The 13,345-nt window shown below is 44.6% G+C and overlaps 1 protein-coding gene across 1 annotated transcript in view; it reads right to left on the minus strand.

Annotated features, from left to right (window-relative positions):
- Window positions 1-7,371, minus strand: part of Fkbp9 (FKBP prolyl isomerase 9) — a 48,998-nt gene extending 41,627 nt beyond the window's left edge. Inside the window, exon 1 of the mRNA XM_027429714.2 lies at window positions 7,151-7,371. Coding sequence (XP_027285515.1) covers window positions 7,151-7,371 — 221 coding nt within the window. The remainder of the gene's footprint in view (window positions 1-7,150) is intronic.
- Between the last annotated feature and the right edge of the window lie 5,974 nt (window positions 7,372-13,345).

Here is a 13,345-nt window from a genome sequence, read left to right on the forward strand (position 1 = left end):
GCTTGTTTTAAATTCTAGATTGAGATTCTGTTTGGACAAGTCAAAACTGAAGACAATGTTTCCGAACACTACAAAGGCTAGTAAGGCAGCCCCAGCCACTCCAGTGGCTGAGGCAGGAAGATTTGTTGAACCCATGAATTTGAGCCAATATCCTGGGTAATACTGGGAGATCCTGTCTCAAAAGCAAACAGGCCAAGCTTGGTGGCAAACACTTCCAATCCCCATATTTAAGAGACTGAGGCTGGAAGATGTCAAGTTTGATCCCCGCTGGGGTGACATAGGGAGTCTTCCCACCCCATCCCAAAACACACACACACACACACACACACACACACACACACACACACACACACACACACAGGATAGAAGCCACCTGGGGTGCCTCCAAGACAGTTCAGTTTCCCCTCTGCCAACTCAAGGTGGCTGCCTCATCTGGGATCTGCTTCACATGACAACAGTGGTCCTGACACAGCAGCCCTTAGTGAAGTGGACTAAAACTCTCCTCCTTGCAGGGTGACCGGCCCCCTCCCCTGGTGACATTCCTCCACTAAGGATGGATCCAGCTGCAGACTCAAAAGAGGGCAGGCAAGGTCTGATGTTCCTGCCTCCCACCCTCCCTCCACACCATACACTCCCAAAGGTGGCTGGGCTTCCCAGATGCTTTGTACAAGAGTACTTCTCTCAAGCAGCCACATCTACCAGCAGCTAATGGACCTGGCAGGATAAAGACACCAGGAAACGATCTGGCAAGCTACCTGTCTGCTGCCCAGATGGAAAAATGAAAGAAGGTTTGTGATGAAGGAAGAGAAGGGCGAACAGAGAGAGTGAGCAGGCAGGAGCTGGAATGTTCTCCAGCACATGAAAATATTAAAGGAAAACACTTCAAAGCAAAGTCAAGCTGTCATGTCCCTGTTACAGAGTATTACTCTCAAGCAATTGCACAAATTAAAATGTTAGACTCCTATAGGTAATTCTTCACAAGGGCTCAGTCAGAAAAATACACCCAAATCAAACCACCCTTATGAATGTATAGTAACTTGCAATGCCCCCACCGAGAGAATCAAAAGTCCTGCCGATAAATCTCTCCAGGATGGGATGCCTGGTCAACCTGCCAGCAGCCTCCAGGGACCCAAGAGAATGAATCCCAAGGCAACCTCACACCTCCTCAGCCACTCTCCAGCATTCCAGCTCTTGCCACCTACATTCACTCTCTAAATTCTGCCTCCCTGTGAGTACACCCTGACCAGTTACTCATTGCTATTTTCTCCCTGCACACCCCGACACAATGCCAGCTGCTACTCAGCCCAGCGGCTCTTCTCTAAGGACCAGGCCTACTGCAGGGATGAGCCTGGGTCCCAACTTCAAGAGACTTATAATTGAATGCCTACACAGCAGACACCTCACCCAAATGGAACCAACCAAACTCTCTCCCGGGAATCTGGGACTTGAGATAGAGTCTGGTTAATCACGTGGATAGTGTGGAAAGCTGGCTCTCCTCTGAGGACACCTCCTATGCAGCCCCGTAGGGATCTGGAGAAGGTCATCTCAACTCACGATCCTGGAATTTCGCACCAAATCAGAGATTCTTCCACTAACTCCCTCTGCTTTCTGCTCAGGTAAGCTGGAATAGGTCTTCATGCTTTTCTCAACCATAATACGGGCATGGCTTTTGTCTTTTTTTATTCTGTTATATCCCAAGATTAGAAACATAACTGAATAATTATGCAAAATAAATTTGCAACAAGGCTAATAACTAGGGCTCCCTACTCATAATCTACCTACTGAAGAGCTCCTGGATAGTGCACACAAAATCCTCTGATAGTTATCAGGGCTTCTGTGGAATGGCTCCCCCGCACCTGACCAGCCCTGGGTCTTCTGCCTCCTGGTCCAACTATCAACACTTTTTTTTTTCTTTTCTTTTCTTTCTCTGTGCCTTGAGTATGCACTGTTCACACCCAGGGTTTGCACACACCCTTTTCTCTTTTAAAGACATTCTCTACAGTGATGAAATAAAATCCCATCCATGCTCAAGGCCTATCTCAAGCATCAGGCCTTCCCCCAAAGCCTTGTCCAGTAGACAGAAATCCCCTTCACATTCCAAGTGGCAGAGACATGGATGTCTACCCCTCACATGGCACTCTCTGACCTACGTGAGGCACAGAGAGTCTACCACGGAGTCCAGAAGTTAGTTATTATCAAGGTGGCTACTGTCATCACAGCTTTCTGAGCCTAGTGCTTCACCCCCACCTCAAAACCTCCCCCCGTCTCTGTCTCTACAGCTCTCACCAACTTCTATTTTGCTGTGTAACTTAAATATGTGTCCTTCCCCTAGAAATTCGAGCTTCATAGGGTCAGGATTCTGTTTTATTCACTGCTACATCTCCAGCACCTGGAAGAGCAGGCTCTCAATAAGTATTTGTTTAATGAATAAATGAACGGGTGAATGAATGAAAATGTAACAAAATGAGACCCATCAAATCTACGGTTCCTTTAGAGCAAAGGTCCTCAGAGTCCTATCTTCGAGACAGCTGGGTCAGTAGGGAACTTGTCACAAATTGTTCTTGAACCCAAACCCCAGAGCCAGCAAATCAGAAACTGTGTAATGAATCTGTCTGGGTGATTTTGATGTATTTAGTGGGAAAGTCAGAGCAGCAAAAGTTGACCTATCCACCGAGTTATCAGTGGACACATGGCACCATCAATCAAGTACATTGTGGTCTGCAGATAGGTCTGAAGGCTGGGAGTGAACCAGTGAGAGGACTTTTTTCCAGGACAATGGAAATGGAAACATACTCAACTTTAGTCCCAGAAGGAAATCAGAGGCCCTAGAAGTGTTGTTCCCCTTACTCTCATGCCTGGGAATGCCATGGAACTCCTACGATGAACCTGGGAAGGCTGGCAGGACCGGCAGGTGGAGGCTGCCATCTGCCTGCTTCTGCAACAGTAGCCATGGGAGCATATTAACAAGGCCACCGAGGTCATACACAGCCACATCCAAAGTGGTGGCCAAGGGCTGAAGGTCTGGTCATCTTGGTGACTGAATGTCCGGACAACAGAAACACAGAAAAAGAAAAAAATCATAGCCCAAGAAACTCTTGATGGTTTATGACTCTACTCTGAATTCAAGTCATCATTTACTTTTCTCTCTTTTAACAGCTACTGTGTTTTTTGTTTTTTTTTTTTTTTTTGGGGGGGGGGCAATGAGTCATCTGGTGTGACAGCGAGCACCTCTACTCACTTAGCCACCTCACCAGGCCCACAGTTGCCATTTTCTTCTGGCAAAACCCCCAAAGCAGCCAAAGTCCAAACTCCTAGACGTCTCCTCTCCACACACATTTTGTGTAAGAGTACCAAAGTCATGGGCTCCATGGAGAGATGGCTCAGTGGGAAAACTCACCCTGCTCTTGAAGCAGACTTAGCTTTGGTTCCCAGCACACACATGAGGCAGCTCACAAATGCCTGTAACTCCAGCTCTAGGATATTCAACGCCTCTGGCCTCTGAGGGCACCTGCATATGCCCATATCCACACACAGACACATAACTACAAATAATAAAAGTCTTTTAAAAAGAGACAGACTATCCAACTCATATCCTAACATTCCACAAATTCCAAAGGAATAGAGACCTAAGAAGGAAACAGTGAAGCAGCTTCTCAGTGTCTTCCATCACAGCCACTTGTGAAAGCAAATCTGATCCCTGGGGCCCAGAACTCAGTCTTCAGGAACTTAGTACTGTCCTTAAACACAGGCCATATCCAGAAAGCAAGATTCCCACCAAAGCTAGCCGGCTCCTAGCTATTACATTGTTTCCTGTAAATATGCATAATTCCATGTCAGTTAAAAGGTTGGAAAGTCTTTCATTTCTTTAAATCTTCACCTCTAGCTTCCCTTGCTTTTTCTGCTTGTCATTACCCCACTCGTCCTTCAACTCTTCCTCAGACCTCATTTCTACAGCACCATGCGTCCACCTCCATACCCCACTACCAGCCACACCTCCTCCCCGAACCAAGCCCTCCTCCTCTGCTCCTCCCTAGTATATTTTAGTCTTCCTTGGGTCTTCCCCTGCAATCTAGGAACTCCATCCGGACCACCCACCCACCTCCTGCACACACACAACGTATAGTTAAGCCTTCTATGTGAGTCCACTGCTTTTTTTCTTCTCTTCCATCATATTTATGGGCTGACTATAGAATAGAATTGTGGTCATAAACTGCCTGCATTAAAATCCCCACAAGACCACATAATTCTAAGGTGTCTAGGGCAAGTCGTTTGGACATTCTTAGCCTCGCTTTTCATCTGAAGATATATCTTCCTTACTGTCTTGTGAGGGTCGATGAATTCTTCTGGAAATAATTAAAATATGTAAAGGCACAAGGTAAAACTAGATATGGCCTTTTGTGAGAGAGTGCAGGCTCTGCTATTCTTACCATGGCTATCTCATTATTTTGCAATTACCTGATTAAGCTAAATGACAGAATCAGAGAGAAACGTAAGAGACTAGACCTCTTGAGGGTAGACAGTGCATAAATGCTAGGTAGTACCAAGCTGCTCTTTCCACTGTCTTATACTGCCTCACAATGGCAGCCTTCCATAAGAGTAGGACCTGTTCTAATGAGAATTATTAATTACTTTCGGTTCAAGAAAAAAAAAAAAACAAAAAAAAAAACATGGGCTGGAGAGATGGCTCAGCGGTTAAGAGCACTGACTGCTCTTCCAGAGGTCCTGAGTTCAATTCCCAGCAACCACATAGTGGCTCACAACCATCCGTAATGAGATCTGATGCCCTCTTCTGGCATGCAGGCAGAACACTGTATACAAAATAAATAAATAAATCTAAAAAAAAAAAAAAGAAAAGAAAAGAAAAAGAAAAAAAATCATTCCCTATTTTATAATGAGAGGAGGAAATCAAAGAAGATACACAAATAACCAATTAGTACATGAAGAGATGCTCACCATCTTGAGGGAAACAAGGGTCAGCAATATAGCTCAGCCAGGAACAGAGATTGCCAACAAGCCCGACAACCTGAGTTCAATCCCCAGATGCACAGAGTGAAAGAAGAGATTCAACACCAGTAAGCTGACCTCTGACCTCCACACTTGACTGTGGCATGCATGTGCATGGACACACATGTGTGCACACACTAAATAAATAAATGTAATTTGGGGATTTGGAGTTTGTTTTGTTTTGTTTTTTGAGACAGGCAGGGTTTCACTATACAGCTCTGGCTGTCCCGGAACACACTATACAGACTAGGCTGGCTTCAGACTCACAGAGATCTTCCTGCTATGTGCACCACCATGCCCAGAAAATGTGAAAGGAACATGAAGAAATCGGCATACTGATGGAAGGAATGACAGTATAGTGCATTATGGAAAAGAATTGGTAGCTGCTTTTGAGGTTCTGGGCCTCAAAAACTTAGACACAAGCGCGCGTGCGCGCGTGTGTGTGTGTGTGTGTGTGTGTGTGTGTGTGTGTGTGTGTTTGTATGTGTCTGTGTATATGTGTGTGTCTTGTGTCTATGTGTGTCTGCGTGTGTCTGTGTGTGTGTGTCTGTGTTCTGACTCTCTGTGTGTATGTGTATGCGGTGTGTCTGTGTGTGTGTATCTGTGTGTCTGTGTGTGTGTATCTGTGTGTCTGTGTGTATGAAACAGAATGAAGTTCTGACATGCTGACCATGGATGAAACTTGGAAAATTTATGAGAGGTGAAAAAAGCCAGACACAGAGCATCATAAATCGTATTGCATAACTCAATTTTATATGAATGTCCAGAATAGTAACTTCCAGAAAGCTCAGATGGGAGGAAAGAGGGGAAGGCGGGAGATGCCCAGCATTTTTCTGGAAACACTCTAGAATTGGATAGTTGTGGTATCTATACAACACTCTATGACCATATTAAAACCCACCAAATTGTATAATCTATTTTTCCAGGGCTTTCTTTTACACATTATGCATTTATGGGGTGGGGGGCATGACATTCATGTAGAGGTTAGAAGACAACTTGTGGGAGTCATTTCTCTCCTTCCACTATGTGAATCCCAGGGACTGAATTTAGGTCATCATGCTCAGCATGACCCTAACCATTGAGCCATCTCACCAGCCCTCTACATTCTAGAATTGCATGACATAATGATACCTCGATAAAGCTGGTTGGTATAAAAGCTACTGCTGAAACAACTGTGTGACTAGGTCTGGGGATATAACCCAGTAATAGAGAGCTTGCCTAGAATATATAAAGTACTGCGTTCCATCTCCCTGTGTGTCCCTGAAAATTCTTAACAGTAAAGATGGCCATATCTAAACACTTGCTCCGTGCCTTCCACATAGCTAAATTGCTAATTGCTTTTAAATGCTTTTACATACTCACTACCGACAATTTCAAAAAAGACAGGGGTGGCTGCTTGTATTTGTTCATAAGCGCACACAGCAGAGGCTCAACCATTACCTGTCTAGTGGAGTGGCTCACTACGAGGGCACAGCCCAAGGTTAGTAACAGCAGCCTGGGAGAGGAGAGAGGCTAAAGAGAGGCAGTTTATGCTGGCAAGAGCGCAGGGCTGCTCTGGGCCGTCTCTCCCGCAGTTTTTGTGAAGCCGGAAGGGAAGGTACAGGACGTTACACACAGGCACTGCATTTGAATTCCCATAGCCTGAGTCCACCGTTTGCATAAGCCTCGCTCATCGCCGTTACCTCCCTGGTGAAGGAAGGCGAGGTTCTTCTTGGAACTTCCCGAGATATTTAAATGATCTCATGCATATTGATATATACAAAACAGAACGGTGCCTAGCTCCTCAACAGCGTAGTTCTGCGGCTGAGATTATCAGACGCCGCCTCCTCCTTCTCCTCCTCCTCCTCCTAGTCCTCAAGGGATGAAATTCAGGGGCCAGTAAGAAGGGACCGTCAAGAAGGCAGCGGGCTGCCTGGAGGTCTCCTCGAGTGGCCATTTTACACGAATTTGTGAAAGCATGTGCCGCTGAGCCGGGCAGAGAAGGAGGAGGGAGGGATGGTCCCGACCACAATCTCAAGGTCGCACCTACCGCGGCGGTCTAGGGAAGGAGATTCAACCCATCTCCGGGGGCAGGAAGGGGGAGGGCGGCGGGTGGGGCCGGGGAGGGCTGGTGGAGATCCCTAGGGAGTGAGGGGACGCGGGGTACCTGGAGTCGAACTTCTGGCCGTCGAGGAAAGTCCCCACGTAGTGGTAGCGCACGAAGTCTCCGCTGCGCACCGTGCGCGGACACTCTTCAGGCACGAAGCGCCGCTCGATCTGAAGCTCGGAGCTCACACCCAGGCCCGCCACGGGCGCCGCCTGTCCGGTCACCCAGAGGAGCAGCAGGAGCAAAGACCGGGACCGCCAGCCCCGGGCCCCGATCGCCATCGCACGGCCTGGACAGGAGTGGTGAGAGCAAGGCTGGGCGCGCCGCAGCGTTGCAAACGTGGAAAGGGCTCCCGGCTAGCTCCGGGCCGCAGCGCCCGCCCCCAGCCAGGCGGAGGGGAGGAGCCGCGCCCTACCGGAGGGGCGCCGAGCTCCCGGGACTTCCTCTGCCCTCCCCGCTTCCAGAAGCCGGGAGAAGACTGCCGGACTGCCAGGCCCCGCGCCTGATCCCTTTAGGTCCCAAGAGACGATTTGCAAACTCCTACGTGGCAGCGGATCCAGTTTCCCATTGCTGCTCTGGAAAAGGAATGAAACTTAAAAAGAGTCTTTTTTTAAAAACTTAGTTACTGGGGTGTACCCAGGAAAGAGGTTGGAACCATCATCGCTCGGGATGTCTCTGAGTGGCTGTGAACTAATGTGATCGGTGAAGGGAAGTTCCCGCACATGTAATAGCGTGTGTAGGATTCCACTAGCTAAACGCATCCTCGATTTAGTAAAACTTTGAAATATGAAAAGTAAGTCACTGGGGCTTTCTTAACTCGTTTTGGAATGCTAACAAATAATCCAGATTAAAGAAAAAAACTAGTAAAGACATCAACTAAAAAGAAAAAATAAACAGCCGACAACAAACAAGCTTGTTTAAAAAAAAAAAAAAAAGCAAAAGCACTAAACCTGAGTGAGCTGAGAATTAGCAAAGTTTCAGAGCATCTGCAAACTGGAGAGAAAATAGGATACTTACAAAGTAGTATAGAGCTACTTACTAGAGTCCAGCGACGAAGCTACATGTGGACCATAAAAAAAAAAAAAAGAAAGAAAAAAAGTTAGGTGTCAGTCTTTCTAGTGCTTCAAAAAAAATTGGTGTGTCCTAAATTAAGTTACAAGCCAAAGGATAGAGGAAAAAAGGAAATCCATACTAAGCTTCAAGCTAAATCAACAAAGAAAAAAAAAAAAAAGAGAAGATCCACATTCCTTCCCCAGACTCTGAAGATCAAGACTACATCGGATTCTGCTTTTAGAATCAAGCAAAACCTTTCTTTACTCCCAGCTACTTGAGACACTGGGAAGGCCTTCCTTACACATTGCCAGGCATCTGTAAGACAAACGTTCAATCCCCAGCAGGCACGTACATTCACAGTCACGGCACTGGGGAACTGAATATTCTTGCAAGCACAATAAACTAGAACACTATCTCTTGCTGTGCACAAAGGCCAACTCAAAATGGGTCAAAGCCTTGAAACTACTGGGAGAAGGAGCTGGAAAGATGGCGCAGCAGTTAAGAGCCCTGGCTGCTCTTGCTGACTAGGTTACCAGCACCCACGTGGCAGCTCACAGCTCTCTGCAACTCCAGCAACAGGGAATCTGAGGCCAACTTCTGGCCTCTGTGGGCACTATAGATGTAGTAAAAGGACATAGATGCAGGCAAAACACCCACACACATAAAATAAATATTTTTTAATTAAAACACAGAGAAACAGTTCAGGACGTTGATCTAAGTGAGGATTTTTTTTTGGGGGGGGGGGGCGGTTAAGACTCCAAAAGCCTGGGAAAGAAAAGTTCAACTGGACATAGAGGAGTATATCAAATCTAAAGCTGGTATTAAAAAGTAAAATTAAAAGTCAAGCAAAGAAAACAACAAAGGACATAGCCTCGGGATGGTAGGACCCATTTGCCACCTATTTATCTGACAAAGGGATTCATTTCTAGAATATAAGAATTTCGATTCACCCAGCTTGGTGGCGCACGCCTTTAATCCCAGCACGTGTGCAAGGTCCTGGATTCAAATCCCAGCGCCACATTAAATAAGCAAATGAATAAACAAATGAGTTGATAAATAGATACTTTTTCAATAGGAAAAATGAATGTGTGTGATCAAAGTTTTTAAATGTTCAACAGCACTAATCAAAGAAATGCAAATCAAAACCATAATGAGGGGCTGGAGAGATGGTTCTGAAGGGACCAGCTCCCCATTTTGGGAGCCATGACAGCCGAACACTGCTTGCCTGACCTTTCCTTGGTTACTAGGAGGTCAGATGCCTGCCTCGTGGCAAGGAACCAATCAGAAGTTAGTTGGTGGTGCTATGCTTTACGGTTCTGGGTGTGCTTTACAGACAAGTGCACAGCAATGACATGCAGAGCATAGCAACTGCCCTGGGAAGGCCTATGGGCCATAACAACTAGTTGACCAAACAACACAAGACAAACCCTCCAAGCCTGGAGGCACACCAATCCTGAGCCTGTGTGAACCCCTAGACACTCCCCTTACGCTACCCTATAAGATCTCTATGCAGACACTTTGAGCTGTCTTTCCTAGCCATCCGCCATGGTGGATAGAAGAAAGGCCCGAGCCAACATGGGGTTAGCTCGTTAAACAACTATAATAAAGCCTCGAGCTGTCTGCATCAAGTTTCCACCTCCACCCGGTGATTGGGGTCGTCGAGGTCCTGGACCAAGACCCTGGAGGCCTGAGCCTCCGGGGGTCTTTCAGTTCCGTGGTTAAGAGCACTGGCTGCTCTTCCAGAAGACTCTGGTTCTATTTCTAGCATCTACAAGGTGGCTCACAACAGTCTGTAACTTCAGTTCCAGAGGATCTGGCATCCTCTTCCAGCTGCTGCAGGCAACATGCACACATATGGTGCAGACATACATGCAGACAAAACAATTATACACATAAAATATATACAATGAGATATCACTTCAATTCAGAATGGCTGTCGTTAGACAAAAGCATAATGCAAGGGTGTGGAAATAGAATCTTCTCACATTCTTTTTGCTTTTGTTTTGTTTTTCATTTTGTTTTGGTTGTTTTTTGTTTGGTTGGTTGATTTTGGTTTGGGGGTTTGTTTGTTTTTGTTCGTTTTGATTTTCGGTTTTTCAGGACAGAGTTTCTCTATGTAGCCCTAGCTGTCCTGAAACTCACTTTGTAAACTACACTGGCCTCGAACTCTGCTGGCATCAAACTCAGAGATCCACCTGCCTCTGCCAAAGGCATGTGCCACCACATCTGGCTCATCTCACACTCTTAATGAAAGTATAAATTAGTATTGCTATTTTGGAAAATAGGAGGTTACTCAAAGTCTAGAAGTGGAGCTACCATCTGAGGCAAGCCTGGAAGCACAAGCCTATTATCAAGCTACTAAGAAGCCTCAGGCAGTGAGATTAGACAGAGTTCAAGGCCTGCTTGGGCTACAGGATGAATTCAAGTCTGCCCTAAGCAACTTAGCAGGATGCTGTCTCATGACAAAAAATAAGTAAGAGGCTCAGGCAGAGCACTTGGTGCAATCCCCAGTACTACAGAAAGAAAAACAGGAAGGAGAAGTATGGTATGAGCCAGACATTCCATACTGAGTACATACCCAAGAGAATTGAAATCCCTGTTTCAATGAGACACTTGCACTAGCGTGTTTATTACAACATACTTTAAAAGAATGAAATGATACATTTAAGAAACATGGATGGATCTGGGGAAATCAAATCAGACACAGAAGGACAAATATCACATATTCTTGAATATAGAAAGTAAACTGTTCATCTCAAAGTAGAAAATATGAGCTAGGACTGGAGAGATGGCTCAGAGGTTAAGAGAACTGTCTGCTCTTCCAGAAGTCCTGAGTTCAACTCCCAGCAACCACATGGTGGCTCACAACCATCTGTAATGAGAACTGGTGCCCCCTTCTGGCCTGCAGGGATACATGCAGACAGAAAGTACATAAATAAATAATTCTTTTTAAAAAAAAAAATCTTTAAAAAAAAAGAAAATATGAGCTATAATTACATATATACATATACACATATACATGTATGTATATATAAATATATCAGTGCATGCCTAACATGCCCAAGACTAATGTCCAGCAGAAAGGTAGAGGAAAGGAGAAGAAAAAGAAGAGCAAGGAGGAAGAAGAGGAGGAGAGGAAAGAGAGGTCACCAGAACCTGGGAATGGTATGGAAGAGAGAAGGGCTGGAAAGAGGATGCTAATGGGCCAGGAGCTGTTGGAATGACACATAATGATTTCAGATGCTTTGCTGTTGTTGTTGTTGTTTGGGGGTTTTGTTTTTTGTTTGTTTGGTTGGTTTGGGTTTTTTTATTTTTTTATTTTTGAGGGGGGTGGTTTTTGAGACAGGGTTTCTCTGTATTGTTTTGGAGCCTATCCTGGAACTCAGTCTGTAGACCAGGCTGGCCTCGAACTCACAGAGATCCACCAGCCTCTGCCTCCCAAGTGCTGGGATTAAAGGTGTGCACCACCAAAGCCCTGAGACTTCATATGTTTTATAACAGAGATGTTTAAACTTTTTCTACACATGATCCCTCTCACTCTAATAGATAAATGCATAAAATAGGTATATAAATCAAACATTTACTAATGCTAAATCATAAAGAGTTTTATTTTAAAACAATTCTTTAATATGTGTTTTTTTCCATTTGTTAGAAATGAAACGAAGTTTGTGAAACAATGAGATACATATAATTGCTTATTTTTGTACAGAGAATTAATCCTGGCTGAATAGTTGACACTGCAGGACACATACCAACATCAACCTTCTTTCCTGAGCTAATTGATATTTTGATGTTTAAAGTCTTCAGTGCTAAGATCACCTTTTGGATAAACACATACAGACTACAATATGGTAAAAGCCTGCCTCGGGTCATTTTGGAAATTCTGCTCTAATCAAAAACCAAAATTCAATGAATGAATTTTTCATGTAAAACTCAAAAGTCATCAACAGAAATGTTTTGTTTTGTTTTTTGATATGGGGTCTCATGTAGCCTATGCTGGCTTTGAATTCCTGATCCTCCTGCCTCTGTCTTCCCAGTGCTGAGATCATAAGCAAGCAGCACCATGTCTAGCTCAAAATCTTTTCTTAAAATCAAGCATTCTTTTTTAATTATCTGACAATTTTAGCATATTCTATAATGGGCGTTGATCATTCCCTCCCATAATCCTCTCTTATCTCAATCCCCTCCCCTTTCTTATTCCCAACTCCCACCCCCCTCCTCTGTGTGTGTGTGTGTGTGTGTGTGTGTGTGTGTGTGTGTGTGTATGTTAGGAGCTTATGTGCGCTCCCACTGAACGTAACTAGGGTTGTTTATAGACAACCTACCAATGGCTACACCACTGAAGAATATGATACCCTTCTCCAGCATGGTGGGAATCTGGTAGTCATTGTACCTAGGGTAAACATTAAAGCAAAATAGTTGTTTCTCATTGTATCTATGGTAAAAATTTAAATGAAGCAGTTGTTTTCTAGAAGTATTTAGACCTTGAAGAAATCATTGTAGAAAACAGATTATTTTTTGTGATTTATGGAGTAGTTTTTCTGAAGGAATCTCCCATCCTTTGCATGACTTTGGTCACAAGACAGTCCTGGCGCACCTGGAACATCTTCCATTATTGGATACCACAAAGAGTACACAATAAGGACTGAAGTTGCAGGGGTGTGGTCATTTCTTTCAGAGAACATATATATATCTATATATATAGATATATATATATATTAAATCAAAGGTTTGATTTGAGGAACTTGCTTTACCCCCACCCCAAATCCTTTATGTAACAACCAATAAATGCTCTGCTTGTCTGTTAGAGGTTCAGTTCCTAGAAACTGTTGCTCCGTGCTGCCACAGAGCCTGAATTACACTCTGGAATGAAGTTTTTTCTTTAATGGCCCTGCGAAATACAGAACACTGACACTCCAGTAAAACTACCTACAGGAAATACACTGAGACTCCAGCATAACTTCCTTAGGGAAGGGATGGAGCCTTGGGAGCCCCTCCCTGATCCATGATAGAATGTGGGTGGCACAGGCTTGTGCAGGTAACACTAGCTGCTATAAGCTCAAGAGTGCATCAGCCACATAATCAAATGTTATTACACATACTATCCAAAGACATACCGACTTATTTATTACATGTTGAGAAACGGTGATAAGAAAAAAAGTCTTAAAAAAAAGAAAAAAAGAAAAAAGTCTTTGTCTTCTA

The sequence above is a fragment of the Cricetulus griseus genome, chromosome 8 (assembly GCF_003668045.3).
Source record: "Cricetulus griseus strain 17A/GY chromosome 8, alternate assembly CriGri-PICRH-1.0, whole genome shotgun sequence".
NCBI lineage: Eukaryota > Metazoa > Chordata > Mammalia > Rodentia > Cricetidae > Cricetulus > Cricetulus griseus.